Raw genomic sequence first — 13,631 nt, forward strand, 5'->3', positions numbered from 1 at the left:
GCTTTCTTTCTGTTTTTCATCCTTCCAGCCAATTTCTTTTGTGCATTATCCTCCACGAACTCACTGCTGCTTATACAAAGGAAAGATTATGATTTGAATTTGATCAGATTTTCCATGCTCAATGCACAAAGAAACTCAAACAACATGAAGGGGAGAAAGCAATGAACACTCTAAAGCTTGTCTGCAGAAGGAGACATAAAGGTTCCCTACAAAATTCCAACATCTTTTGTATCCTATGCACTCCAAAAGCAACCTCTGAACTACATCAGGCAACAGCAAGCAATTCATTTGTTGGGCCAGTGAAGGATTAGATCTTACCTTTTCTCCTTTCTCTCCTATGCCATAGGCTTTGCCCTAGAAATGAAAAAAAAGAGCTAAAAATGTAATTTTCAGAACAAGGGCATCAAACAACACTACAGATACGTATTTCATATTCTCCTTGTTATGCATCCAAGATCTATCTCTCTTTATATATAGACATACAAGTCACTTCAAAACTACTGTAGGGAAAGCAATTTTCTTTGGGCATAATAATTCAGTGAAAAATTAAACTAAAAACTTATCCCAAATTCTCCTACTGCAGCCAGAAAAACATCTTATTTTTTATTCATGGAAGAGCATGATGTTACATTTCCAAATGTGAAGTTGCCAACAACACTTACTGGAATGAAGTTTACATAGGGTTAAAGATTTTTTTGCCTAAAATCTCAGCCTGGCATTTGCATTAATTACAGCTGGGGGAGGCTGTGTCTTGGTCATCTGAATGTAAAAAGTCAAGAGAGATTTGCATCTTCTTTGTGCTCAGTTGCCTCATATTGTCCCCCAGCTGTGGTAATCAAGTGCATCCAAGTTCCATATTTAATTAGAAGGTCAGTATTAAGTCAGTTATCAGCTCTACCCAGGGATGAAACCTTCATCTGCCCCTCTCCAAGAGAGGCCAGTGAGTGCCAGGGAGATCAGGCTCCTCCTGGGATTGGGCACCCAATGCTGTGAACAGGTTCTCACCATGAAGGAGAAAACAACTACTCACATTTGCATTTCCTTTAGCAAAATCATTGGGTATTTCTTACTTACTGACTCTCCTTTTTCTCCTCGGAGTCCAGGAAGCCCTGGGATGCCTCTTTCTCCCTTGAAACAGAAAATGTGTTAATATCACATAGTTAATTCATTCCTTTCTTAGACATAGAAGGAAAGTGATGCAACAAGGGTTTGACTGAAATAATGGACACTTTTGGTTCCACCAGTCTCTACAGCCAAGATTTCAGCTCCTGCCCTAAGGACTGGGTGTACCTAATTGCATGTCTTGTAAACATCCAAGTTTTCAGATTTATTTTCCCTTTTATTTTTCATGTGAAAATACTGGTAGAAGCCTTTGGAGTGCACTGGCAAGGCAGAGAGTTTTCTCCTGTGAAGTACTTCAAATGCCCTTATTTTTTATTAAGAGAGGAAATATTTGCAAAGGTGCTTTGCAGAAGACCTCGAGGGTACATGCCAAAAATGCGCAAAAACTAACCTGAAAATATTGTTAAGATTTTAGAGTTTTTTTTTTTTTTTTATTTTGTAATCCAAGCCCCTTGTTTTCAGTCTAAATTTTCACTAAATTTTCAGAATCAGCTAACCTTTCTCTCCCTCCCACAAGTGTGCAACACACAGAGTCATTATTCCTGCTTGTTCCAATGGAAGAGAGGGAAAGTAACATAGAAAAGAGACAATGGAAAAGATACAAGTTATGATGGTTGGAAAAGTTATAACTGGAGAAGGACATACACAGGGAGGAAAAGAGAGAAATGGTCAATCAAACACCAAGCAAAACTTTTTCTTTACTTTTCTCCTAAAAAGGACAGAGTAAAGGGGACAAAGAATCAAAGATCCAAAATTTCATAAATATTTATCAAATACAGAACTTAAAATGGTGCCAAACCCAGCAACTGCAGAAAAAATCCCTGTAAATAATTTTCACACACTTCTCTGCCCTCTCAAAACTAGAGGAAGGAGACCAGTGGGGGATATATCCACTACTTGGACTAGTTTAAGGCTCTGTGCTGTGCTGCCACCAGTTCCTTCAATTCCTGCAGCACTGGGAGCTGCTGGGGAGCAGAAGGCTCTGCCCACACACTCTGCCCAGCTCCTTCCCGATTCTCACCCAAAATGTACAAACCAGAAACGTGCTGTGCTGGGCACCCCATCTCTCACTTACAAATGCAATGTGCTCACCTATTTGTGCACTGTGACGTCAGTACAGACTTAAAATCAAGCTGGAAAAGTCTCAGACCTGGAGCAGGACCCTCCAGAACCAGAGCATCAATATGTCTGATGGCCTCTGCTCTCCCCATATCTCCCCACAGGGAGCACAGCAGGGTTTAATTTTGTGTCTCTATCGAATTTATCCTGATCTCTGCCCCCTCAAAAAAATCTGCTTAGCAACACCAGGAACTGAAAACATTTGCCAGGATCATCCTTTCTTTTCCCTAGGTGAAGAAATGCTTTTGAAAGCACAGAAAATATAAAAGTTTCTTTCTTTAACCTTTCTGCTTTGTTTTTTTTTTTTTTTGCTGAAAGAAAGAAAACTCACAGAGCAAGTAGCACATACACAAAAACTATGTCATTGTCAATTAAGAAGGCTGTGGTAAAATTCACAAAAAATTTTATGTGACCATCTCTTTTAAGTCACTTTCTAATTTGGAGGAAAAGATACATCCTGCTAGAGCTTGTCTAAATAAACTGGACTTCACAAACTTCACAATGGTAGGTAAGACTTGTAATTTCTTTGTGGATAAAAGCACCTCTCACAGAGCAAGGATTTTGTCTACTCTTGGATCAATAGCAGTGCTGGAAGAGAGAAGCAGCCTGTTGATCATCAGCCCAGTGCCCCAAGCAGCCATCCTGGCTGCCTGCAAACAACACAGCCTGCAGAGGGACTGTGGAAGGAAAATAAATCAGACTGGGTTGTCATTAGCATCTAAAATTTATCAATAGGACCCAGCCTCAGACATATGAGCCAGTTCTGCCACAGCTATTTCCTGCCTAGCTATTTCCCAATACAGTTCTTTACCATATCTCATTCCAAAACACATCAGCTGTGTCTCCATGCATTACCCTCACTTTGGCAGTGTGGGTCATTGAGGCAGAGGTGTTTATCTCCCAGAAATATTTTCCACTTTTTTTGATAACTGCAAGCTCTCCTGTTTCTCCCAGCCTTTGAAAGCTTAGAGAAGATCAGAATCACATTATCTTCATCTTTCTCTAATAAATACCAGGTGGTAATGTTGGCAAGCTGCAAATAAGCACTAAATTCCTTGCCAAGGGTAGGATTTTAGCCCAGGTAGCTCAGTAATGTTGCAGAGAGAGAGGAGGAGAGCTAAAATTTATCTTTGAACATGGAGCAAGGACTGTGACAAGCTGGTCCTTGCCAATAGCAATGTAAGAACTGCTGTCAAGAGTGGTATTTGTTATTGAATCTCAACATCTTTGCAAGATGGGAGATAAACATACAACTTGCCTTATTTAGCAGATAGAGAAGCTAAATAATTTGTCTCAAATCATCATATTTACAGTAAATTGTTGTCAGATCCTATATTTAAATGGCATCTTCCCCAGGTCCTTGAGACTGTTACACAGTCCTGCCTTGTCTGTGTACAAATCTCAAAACCGCCACAGCCAGGGCAAAGTCGCTCGCATCTGCAGGAGTGGGACAGTCCTTTTGGGGTCTGTTCCAGAAAGCCCTGATGCTGTTCTTGTAGACACACTCCTCTGCATCCACCAGTGTGTCCTGCACCCAGTACTGACCCATGTGAGACACTGAGGCACCCTCAGCAGCACACAGACCTTGGCAAAGCAGGGGAAGACAATGGGATCTTGCTGCAGGGCCCTTTTGTCATTATCACCATTGTCTTTTCTGCAACCTCCTCACAACAGCCATGGCTTTGCTGTTCCTTAAAATAGCCCATCACTATTGAAGCTGTCATGGACTAAAATAGAAAGCTCCTATATATCTTTATATGGAGGCATAAGGAGCCTTTGTCTGCACATTTGAGCAGTAATGAGCCCATGTTCTTTCATCCCAGCCTCCAAAAGGCATATTCTTATCCCCAAAACTTCTCTCTGCAGACAGCAGACCAAGCTTTGCCAAAAGACAGCACATCTCTGAAGGTGTTTGACCCTCCAAAACCCAGAGATTATTCATTTCCCCTCCCACAGTCTTTCATAATAACCGAGTGACTTTTGGTGGGATGCTACTCAGTTATTCACCAAACAGGTATAAATTCAGAGACTCAATCTGCAGAACCAATTCAGATGAAAATATTTTTGAATATAACTTTTCCCCTAAACATCTTTTCACAGATAGTAAAACTGGGAGCCACCAACACCACCAGCTTTCACCTCTCCTGCCATGTTGTGACTCTTACAAGCCCTTACTTTGAGTCTATTGCCTCATGGCTCTCTCTGTAACCAGGCACAGAAGGAAAATGTGTTTGTGCTGAATGCACACACATGTATATCAGAGAGGCCTGCAGAACAGGCAGGGTAATAGAAAGGCTGCACTGTGAAGCTTGAAGCAGACATCACAACCACTCTCCTACCCTTTTATCTAGGAAGAAGAGTACTGGGGGAAGTGGCCTATATTTAACATCATGACTCAGGCAGTCTTGCTAAGGATAAAAGATTGAGACTGATCCTTTACCCTTAGTCTCAAGAAACTTTCTGAAGTGTGACTGGAAGGCTGCTACCTCAATTATGCACGTGTATCACTGTGAGAAAGGCACAGCATGGCAGCAGCACCTCTGTTTCAGGTGACCTGCCATGGAAGCTGTGCATGACCTAGTGAATAACAGTAACTTGCAAAAATGACAGGTTAGAAGCTACAGGAAAGGATTTTGCAACACATTTACTCTAAGAATGATGTAAAGCAGCAAAAGAGAAGCCTAAATGCAAGCGTAAATGAAAGATACAAGATCACAAAAAACTTCTGCAGTCCCAGGCTCATCCAAAACTGTCTGAACTTAATCATATACTAAATTGACTCTCATTTCTCACAATCTTCAAATCCTCAATTTACTCTGAAATTGTTTAGCTGTTGCTGTTTTTATTAACCAAATGAACTAGGATGTATTACTGACCTTTTGACCCTTGGGACCTTCAAAGCCAAGTGGACCCCTCTCCCCCTAAGATAAAAAATACATGATTAATCAAACTTATCTTCTCATTTTATATTCAAGCAAGGGGCCTGATCCTAGGATGACAGGAGGACAACAAAAATGTTTTCAGGTTTAAGCAGAGAAGATAATAAAGCTGACATGCCCTCAGGAGCAATGACAATGAAGCTGGTTTCTCAGAGGTCCCAGTCAGAGCCAGAGAAAGCAAGCACGTTCCTTTCAAAAGCCATGAGATTTTTTTCAATGTGGCCACATTTACCTTCATAATCTGTTTAATTTTATTTGAAGAAGGATCAAATAACTGAACTAGATAAGAATAATCACTTTGTTTTCAATGTTGCAACCAGGACTACCAGCATGACCAGAATCACTGAATTAGGCAAAGAGAAAACACTGGGGAAACTTCCTTTACCTCTATAGACATCCCAAATGAAACACTCTCATCTCAGCGCTCACCTTTTGTCCAGGAGGACAGGAGCAGTTGAAAATCTTGAGATGTCCAACTTGCTCACTGCCAACAGTGGGCCTCACTTCCAGGGGAGGTGCTTCCGTCAAGACCGTGACCTGGCACTGCACCCAGACACCCAAGGTCAGGACAAAGCCTTAAATGCCGGAAAGCTTCCCCTTCCACCCACTTTAGACAAATCCCACGGGCACCACTGTGACACACAGCCAAAGGTGTCCTCATGAGGAATGAAATCCCACAAAAGCCATTCATCGAAGCAAAAGGGGAAAATGTGGCAAAATGAACAATGAACCTCTTTAACCAAGATTGAGGGGAGAAGAGTGAAAGGAGGGTGGAGGTTTCTAGTGAGAGTTGGGCACAGGAAAATAAACTGCAACTGGCACTGGTATTAGCTGTTTCCAAATAAAGCCAGTGGGAAACATGTTGAATATTTCATGCTGCATTTCTGTTGTTCAATCATCACTTTGGGGTTTTGTTTCCCCTGACAGTTTGACAAGGAAAGAGGAACTTGGAAACTTCAAATTCCTCATACTCATCCCTCTGCAGTGGCCCTCCTCTGAGCTGCTACACTGCCAATTACACAGTTAGGTTTCAATCACCCTTATTAAACAAAAATTATAATCCCACACTGCCACATATTCCCTGGTTTATGTAATAGATTTCAGTGGAAAGTGTTCATGTGAAAATGAATAAATGACAAAAAGGAGCTTACTGGTCCAGAGGGAATGTCGCAGCAGGTCTCCAGCTCGGCGTGCCTGGAGTCACAGTAAATCACCATCCTCTGAAGATCAAACTGGGAGACAAAGGGAGGCAGCATCTCAGACACAGTGAATTATTAAAGACCCTGTGTCCTTTTGCTTGGACACAACAAGAGCAGGCAAACACAAACAAAAAACAGATGGTGCAAACTTCAGAGCGGTCCTGTGGATCCTGTAGTCAATCTCTATCTCTCCCTATCAATAATAGACCAATACCTCAGCATGCTACAGGAGCTGAGATAATAAGACTTTGAAAATGTCTATTCAGATTCTGGTCCAGGTTTTTGTACAAATCCCCATGTTCTGGCCAAACTTCTGTCTGAGAAGACATATCCTGGCCACGTCTATCCTTCCTAGAATTTCATCTAGACACAAAGTCTATTTTCCTCCTGTTGTGCCTTGCATCTTCTGACCATTTATTCCTGCGTGAGAAATGCTATGAACACATTTGATATGCATGTTCCATCCATTTTGCACAGCCAAGAAAGATTATATAAGTCTGAAATACCAAACTATCACACATAAATTATACCAGGGTAACACTGCTGCTGGACAATCAGCGTGTGTGTCTTGACTTTGGTTTGTTTGTACTAGGGGTCATTTAATATCTGAGGAATGGAGAATATATCACAACTCTTTTGAATTAACAAGTTTTCTTTTTCCCTCCAACTCTTTTTATCACCTGTAGAAACATTCATAATGCCAAGATCAGATGAAGACTTATTCTGTGTTCGTCAGTACCCAGTTTGATGATATTTGTGTACAATTTTGGTTTTGCTTCTAACTGTAGCACATTCTGTGACTAGACAGAAATACGAAATAAATTTCTCATTTTTAATCCCTATTTTGGAGATATAGTATCACATAAAAATACAGCAAATGCTGTGCATCATAGGGTGCCAATCTGTCTTAGCTATGTAACACTGGTCCCATTTCAGCAATGTTGCCTCAGGAAAAGGGTCAGTTACAACACAACCCCCCTCATTCACAGGCTGCAAACCCAAAGCTGAGCCTCCACCCAGCTCTAACCAGCAAGCGCAGTACTTACATCAATGGGGACGCTGTCATACAAGCGTTTGCCAATCACAGTCTTTCCTTGAATGTCAATGTTCTCCCTGTCCTCAATGGGCAGCACCTGGACCAGCTTGCAGTCTATGTACAGGGAGACAGCCTTGGCCTGGATGCTGAGGGCGATTTTGTGCCAGCCGCGGTCGAACAGGTCGCTGACGCGCGCGTTGCGGAACACCACCCTGACGGCGTCCCTGGTGAGCCCCACGGCGTTGTACTCCAGAGCCTTGTTCTCCCCATCCAGCCTGATGGACACCTGCGAGCAAACAGGGGGGTCTGCTGAGACACAAAGCCTCCTCCTTCCTCCTGACTGCTTTCCATCAGCACCCACAGCCCCAAGCCAGGGGTGGCACCGGCTGCGGTGAGAAAGCGAAGAGCAGAGGATGGAATTTTGTGGGGGATATGGAAAAGGAGCCTACTTGGGCTCAGTGAATAATTGCTCTCATTTACTTGGGCTGGTAAATAAGATGGGGCTCCACAGGCTTCGGGGCAGACCCACAACTATAGGACTATAGGACTATAGGAATGTGCCCTCTGTTGACAAAGTGACAAAACAATCTTTTGTCCCTCTATGAGCTTAGAAGTTTCTCTCCTCGATTAAGCATCTCATAAGACCTAGTGGACTTCACCTCAAACTTAAGGATAGCTAATTGGACAAGAGCCAAAAAGTCCCACCTGGGCAATTTACTAGAAAAAGAAGAGAACATAGAAACTAATCGCTTTTGTGGGGTGTTTTACCAGGGGCAGGAAGGCCTCTTGCACCTAAATTGGTTTTTCTCTGGAAAGAGTTTGTTATTTTGCCTTTTATTAAAATCTTTTTGTTCCCAACACTGCCACAAAAGCCATCCTGCTGATTTTGTGCCTTCTAAGGTAGCTGAGCTACCTTGGGTGTGAAATAGATCTCCAAGAGCTTATGAGATCTGGCTATTCTCTTATGAGACTCCTATTTCACACAAGCAGCTAAAGCCTCCTCGTGTGAGTACAACCCTTGGCATGGTTTCAGCACAGGCCACCTAGTGCCATGGCTGGGTGGTGGTGCAGGTCATGGACACCACGCAAAGGCATTTCCCCAAAGCTGAACCTGGTTTGGATCCCTCTACCCCAAGTTCTCCTCCACTGCCTCCCAGCAGGCTCTTTACTCCCATCACATGTCCTCAGGTGTCCCATGGGATATGGAAAAAATACCTCATATGAAACCAGTGAAACCAGTCTGCTGAGCTATGGCACTGCCCACACTTTTATTTCAGTTGCTTTGGACAGAAAACTACACCCCAACGTCTGTACTGCAAGCTACAGAGCAGGCAAAAATAGGTGTTTGAAGACATGCAACTTTGAGTTAATTTACAAATTGGTGTCTTCTTTTATCAAAGCCAGTCAGCAGCAGGGATTGGAGCAGGCAGAGCCAGGAATGGTGTGCCCATGAGCTGCAGGGCCACCTTGGCCCTGAGCTGTGAGTGATGTGAGCAGCCCAGGGTAGTCTGACTCCACCTCTGACCCAACTTCTCCCTGCAGCTGAGCACTGTGCTGACTGGGAATGCCAGTTTGGATCAAAGTTGGCCCAGGAGTGTCTGCATCTGTGAGCTGTGCAGGTCTGCAAGGGAGCAGCCAAACCACAACCAACTCCACATGAAATGAGGCTCATGGGGCTCTAAGACACTTCTGGCACCATAATTTTTAAGGCACTTTCGAAATTATTACTGGAAATATTGAGTGTTTTTCTCTCTCCACACCTAAGCAGTTCAAGTTTTTAACTTCCTGCAAGAAATACCAAGTGATAATTCTCACTCTGCAGCAGCTAGGAATGTATGTAGCACAGTAAATCACATTTCATTTAATGAAGCTTCAGCTGATAATAACTTTCATATACACCTTTTACCACTGTCTCAAGCCCAGTTATCTAATTCTCCAAACTGCACCTGTTCTTCACTGATAGTTCCCAAAATCTTTTTAAACACCAGTCCCAAAGCAGCAATACTGAATTAGAGAGCTATGTGAGCCCATGCTGACAGCCCACTTTAGAGTCCTGGGTAATGCCATCACCACTATATTTGGTGCTGAGCAGAAAAATGTACAACCCAAATCACTCCCTCCTCAAGCACCCTCAAACCCCTAAACTCTACCAAGCTTCTAAAAACTTGTGTAGGGACATTCAGCCCTTTAGTACATACTTATAGTATTTTTTTTTCTGAGGACCTGAGAGTTCTTGAAAGAAAATTATTTGATCGAATTGTGCAGCAGCCAGGACTCAGAGTTTTGGAACTATAACAGATGTCACACCCACACCCAGAGCAGGAACCCATAATGCATTTACAAGTCACCTAGAAGGCTGTGCAAAACCTGACATAACTCACTGCTCTGTAGTACATCCCTGTGACAACCTTTTCCCAAAAAGGCAAAATATTGTCCCAAAGCAGAAGGATCTGAACAAAACAACTGAAAACTCAACAGTAGTTTCAAGAGCAAGGATGGTATTTTTTTGTCCCCCTTTCCAGCTAACACATTCATTTGCATCCTAACAACAACCAAGGTATATACAAACATTTATTTGGGCTTTGAATTAAAGGTAAAATATTTGCAGCAAAATCCACTGAAAAAGTAACAGGATTTTAGAATTTTTACCAGTTCACAAGAAAAAGGAGTGGGAGGTTAAGGCAAGAAAACTGGCTCATGGCCAAAAAAAAAAAAAGGCTGTTCGTGCTGGCTGTAAAAGAGCCTCTTACCTGTGGTATGCCATACTTGTCAATAATCTGCCAGATATACCAGTCCTCCTTCCTGGAAGCCTTCCGGAATTTGAAGGTAGTTACAAAGGCATATTCATCAGGCAGGCCTTGTGGAAATACATCCCTGGCACGGGGAGGGGAAAGAGAGCAATGTAGCAGGCTTAAGAGCAGAACTTCTAAAACTCTCTCCATGTCCCAGCAATGCTTTCTAAAAGCATCATTGTAGTTCCTAAAAAATCTGCTTTATTTGGTGAACATGAGCTGGTGCCCTCCAGGTTCTGTCTCTGTGGAGCCCTTTCATCATTGCAATAGTGAAGCTCTCAAATTGGCTAAAATATAATGGAAATCTGCAGTTGAGTATCCATCATGTTAAAAAGGCTGTTTTTCACTTCATGCTTCTGTTCATGAAACCTGTAAATAATTCTGTTCTGTTCCAGATGCACTGGAGACCTGTGACTTCTGAGAATGGCCAGGAACACCCAAAACCCTCTAAATGTACCAAATTATAGCAACAAATATTATAATGTCTGCCCAAAACAGGCACTGCAGCTCAGGTCTTTGTTCTTTAGCTGGCAGCCCTGGATAACAGAAGTTTCTCAAATCAAATATTGCAAACATATCAGGCAGAGATTTACCCAGTGTGACACCACAACCCCTGCACATAAGCAAACACATAAACTAAGCAAAAATCCAACACTGGTTTTCTCTACTTCATCATAAAAACCTGTCATAACATGGGGATGCAGGGTGGAACAGAAGGGATAACTAATCCAGTATCACTTTTATTTTGTTACTAGCCATTACTGAATGCCTAAGAATGAGAATGAACAGAAAAAACATCTCTCTTGTACCTCTGGATCTTTGGAATCCAGGTGTATAATTCAGAGACAAATGCATATTCTATGTCAATAGCTTTTTATGGATTTATCTCATACAGACTTCTGCATCCTCCCCTTGAACTCAGGTAAACTTACAACACTCACAACATCCCTTTGACAAGGAATCACCCACTGCTGCCCATTGCATAATGAGCCTTCTCCTCTTTGTTAGGACCAAACTCAGTTCTTATCAGGGAAAACACAATGAACGTATTCTTTTTCTATCTTTTATGCCATCCACGATTTTTCAAACTTTGCTTGCTATGCTTCTAAGCCATCTCTTTTCCCACCTGAAGAATACAGTTAACATTGTTCTTCATGCCCAAGCCAGCCTGCTCCTATAATCATTCCCAAATAAACCTTTCATAAATATCAGAACATCTGAGCAGTCAGGCATAAGCACTCAATACAAAACAAAACATAATGGCAGCAATTAATGAAGAACAAACTATGGAACATGGTCCTAATGAATAGTTAACATAATCCATCACTATGCAAAAACTGGCACAGTCCAAGGCACATAAAACCAGAAGCCTTTAATTGTATTAAAAGCAAAAAGTCCTCTAAATTTCCAGAACACTGTTTTGCAGTTGCAGCAAATGTTGAGATCCAGTCTTTCCTAATGCCAAAATACCCAATCATATTTTATTCTGTGCTTTGAATCTCCCATCTTTTCAGCCAAGTTATAAATTCAGAACACTCTGGTTTCATCCACTAATGTGGCTTTTGCTGTATAAAGTGCCCCTGCAAGATATGCACCAGTATAAGTTGGTTTTCCCTCTAGGCAGACAGAGATTTTCTGAATTCTTCCAACACAAAAGAAAACTGAACCAGGCTCTCACTGGCTCCCTTAAGAAACCCTTCCTTTGGGAGAGCAGACAAGGCTGTCTCACTTCTTGGTACTAGTTTTTTAACCAGGGAGGTCCCAGTTGCCTGGAAGTTAGCAAATCTACAAGAAGGGCCAGCAGGAGCACATGGAAGTGAACAGAAGTAGGACCTGGAAGGAGGGTTGCCTTAAACTAGATATTAGGAAAAAATTCTTCTACTGTAAAGGTGGTCAAGCACTGGAACAGGGAAGTGGTGGATTTGCCATCCATGGAAATATTCATAGAAAAGGCTGAATGTGGCATTTGGGGACATGGTTTAGTGGTGAACATGGAAGTGTAGCGTAACAGTTGGACTCAGTGATCTTACAGGGCTTTTCCAGACTTTTCAATTTTATGGTTCTGGACAGCTCTGAGCTGGGAACATGAATATCATTATGCAAGTTTAATTTCAAAAAGAGTTTTCAGATGTTTAATACCCAGAGAAATAACTGGGAGTTAGGTACCTAAACATCCCAGTGAGTCTGGCCACACCTCATCACACAGGGCTGACAAACAGCCCATCAGGTAGATTTAAACTGACAGAAAGCCATAATGACCCATTACCTGCCATCCTCAACTGATTTTTAAAGCTGCTGAGGAACCAGCTGCAAGTTCCCAACAGAGAAAGGTTTCATGCCAAAAGCAAATCTGAAGACACTCTCATTGCTTTGAAAATGTGATAAAAGCTGTTTCTGAAGTCATTGGTCCCTGTATCTTTTACAGAGCTGCATTGCTACATAAATAACAAAAACTTTGTTTAGCAGTTTTAACTTATTTCCTCACTTAAAAATTATCTGCATCTACAAGTTCAGCTTTACTTGGGAAGTAAGAGCAGGAGCTGCTGTCCCCAGAAATGTTTTATGCTCTTCTTTCACACAAGGCTGAATTGAACTGATGATCGATATTGTGGAACTCTGCTGGATGCCTGGTACCTACAGGGAGCATTCTGCCAGCTCCTTGGTCTATAATTCTGACAACAGGATAGATTGCAAAAAAGGTCCTTATAAAACTCCATGACAAAAGAATTCCCCAGTGCTGCAGGTTAGTCCAAGAGTCAATTAACTCAACTACAAGGTCAGGTGAATCACAACTTTTACAAGAAAAAAAATATTAGTAAGAAGGCAGAAAATTCTTTTAACCATTGCTGGTTTTCAATATACAGCAACCTTCTCACATGCTTTAATTTGCAATAAGAGCTTTCATCTGTGGCAATAAGCATGAGGTCCTACATCTATAATAACACTATGGAAAAAATTATATTATCAGTTCTCATTTCAAACACTGAATCCAACAACATTTAATAGGGTTTTTACATTTGGTGAGGAAGAATGCAGTTAATGTACTTGAGCAATTTGACCAATTTTACCACAGCTAAGCCCATTAATATGAAATGTAACCCATAAGATCTGCAAAACCAAGTTGGAGGAAGCCAGTTCATTTAAACATGCTTCATATCCCAAGGGGCTCTCAGAACAACAGGAGGAAAAAAAAATCAGAAGGAAAAGGAAAAGGAAATGGAAAAGGAAAAGGAAAAGGAAAAGGAAAAGGAAAAGGAAAAGGAAAAGGAAAAGGAAAAGGAAAAGCTACAGAAGGATGCATCTCATACATCCTTGGCAGACATCTTTTTGACTTCTACTTCGGAAACCTCAGTGATGGAATAGATACATCCTCTCTAGCTAATTTCTTCCAGTCTTTCTCTGTCCTACACGCTGTAAAAAAAAA

General features: G+C 41.8%; 1 protein-coding gene across 1 annotated transcript in view; it reads right to left on the reverse strand.

The window, feature by feature from the left end:
- The window catches only part of COL22A1 (collagen type XXII alpha 1 chain), a 232,096-nt gene that overhangs the window by 130,228 nt on the left and 88,237 nt on the right, over positions 1–13,631 (reverse strand). The window contains exons 6-12 of the mRNA XM_063174607.1: positions 10,166–10,289; positions 7,426–7,701; positions 6,332–6,412; positions 5,610–5,723; positions 5,118–5,162; positions 1,075–1,128; positions 319–354 (exon numbers count right to left, since the gene is read on the reverse strand). Coding sequence (XP_063030677.1) covers positions 319–354; positions 1,075–1,128; positions 5,118–5,162; positions 5,610–5,723; positions 6,332–6,412; positions 7,426–7,701; positions 10,166–10,289 — 730 coding nt within the window. The remainder of the gene's footprint in view (positions 1–318; positions 355–1,074; positions 1,129–5,117; positions 5,163–5,609; positions 5,724–6,331; positions 6,413–7,425; positions 7,702–10,165; positions 10,290–13,631) is intronic.

The sequence above is a fragment of the Melospiza melodia genome, chromosome 1 (assembly GCF_035770615.1).
Source record: "Melospiza melodia melodia isolate bMelMel2 chromosome 1, bMelMel2.pri, whole genome shotgun sequence".
NCBI lineage: Eukaryota > Metazoa > Chordata > Aves > Passeriformes > Passerellidae > Melospiza > Melospiza melodia.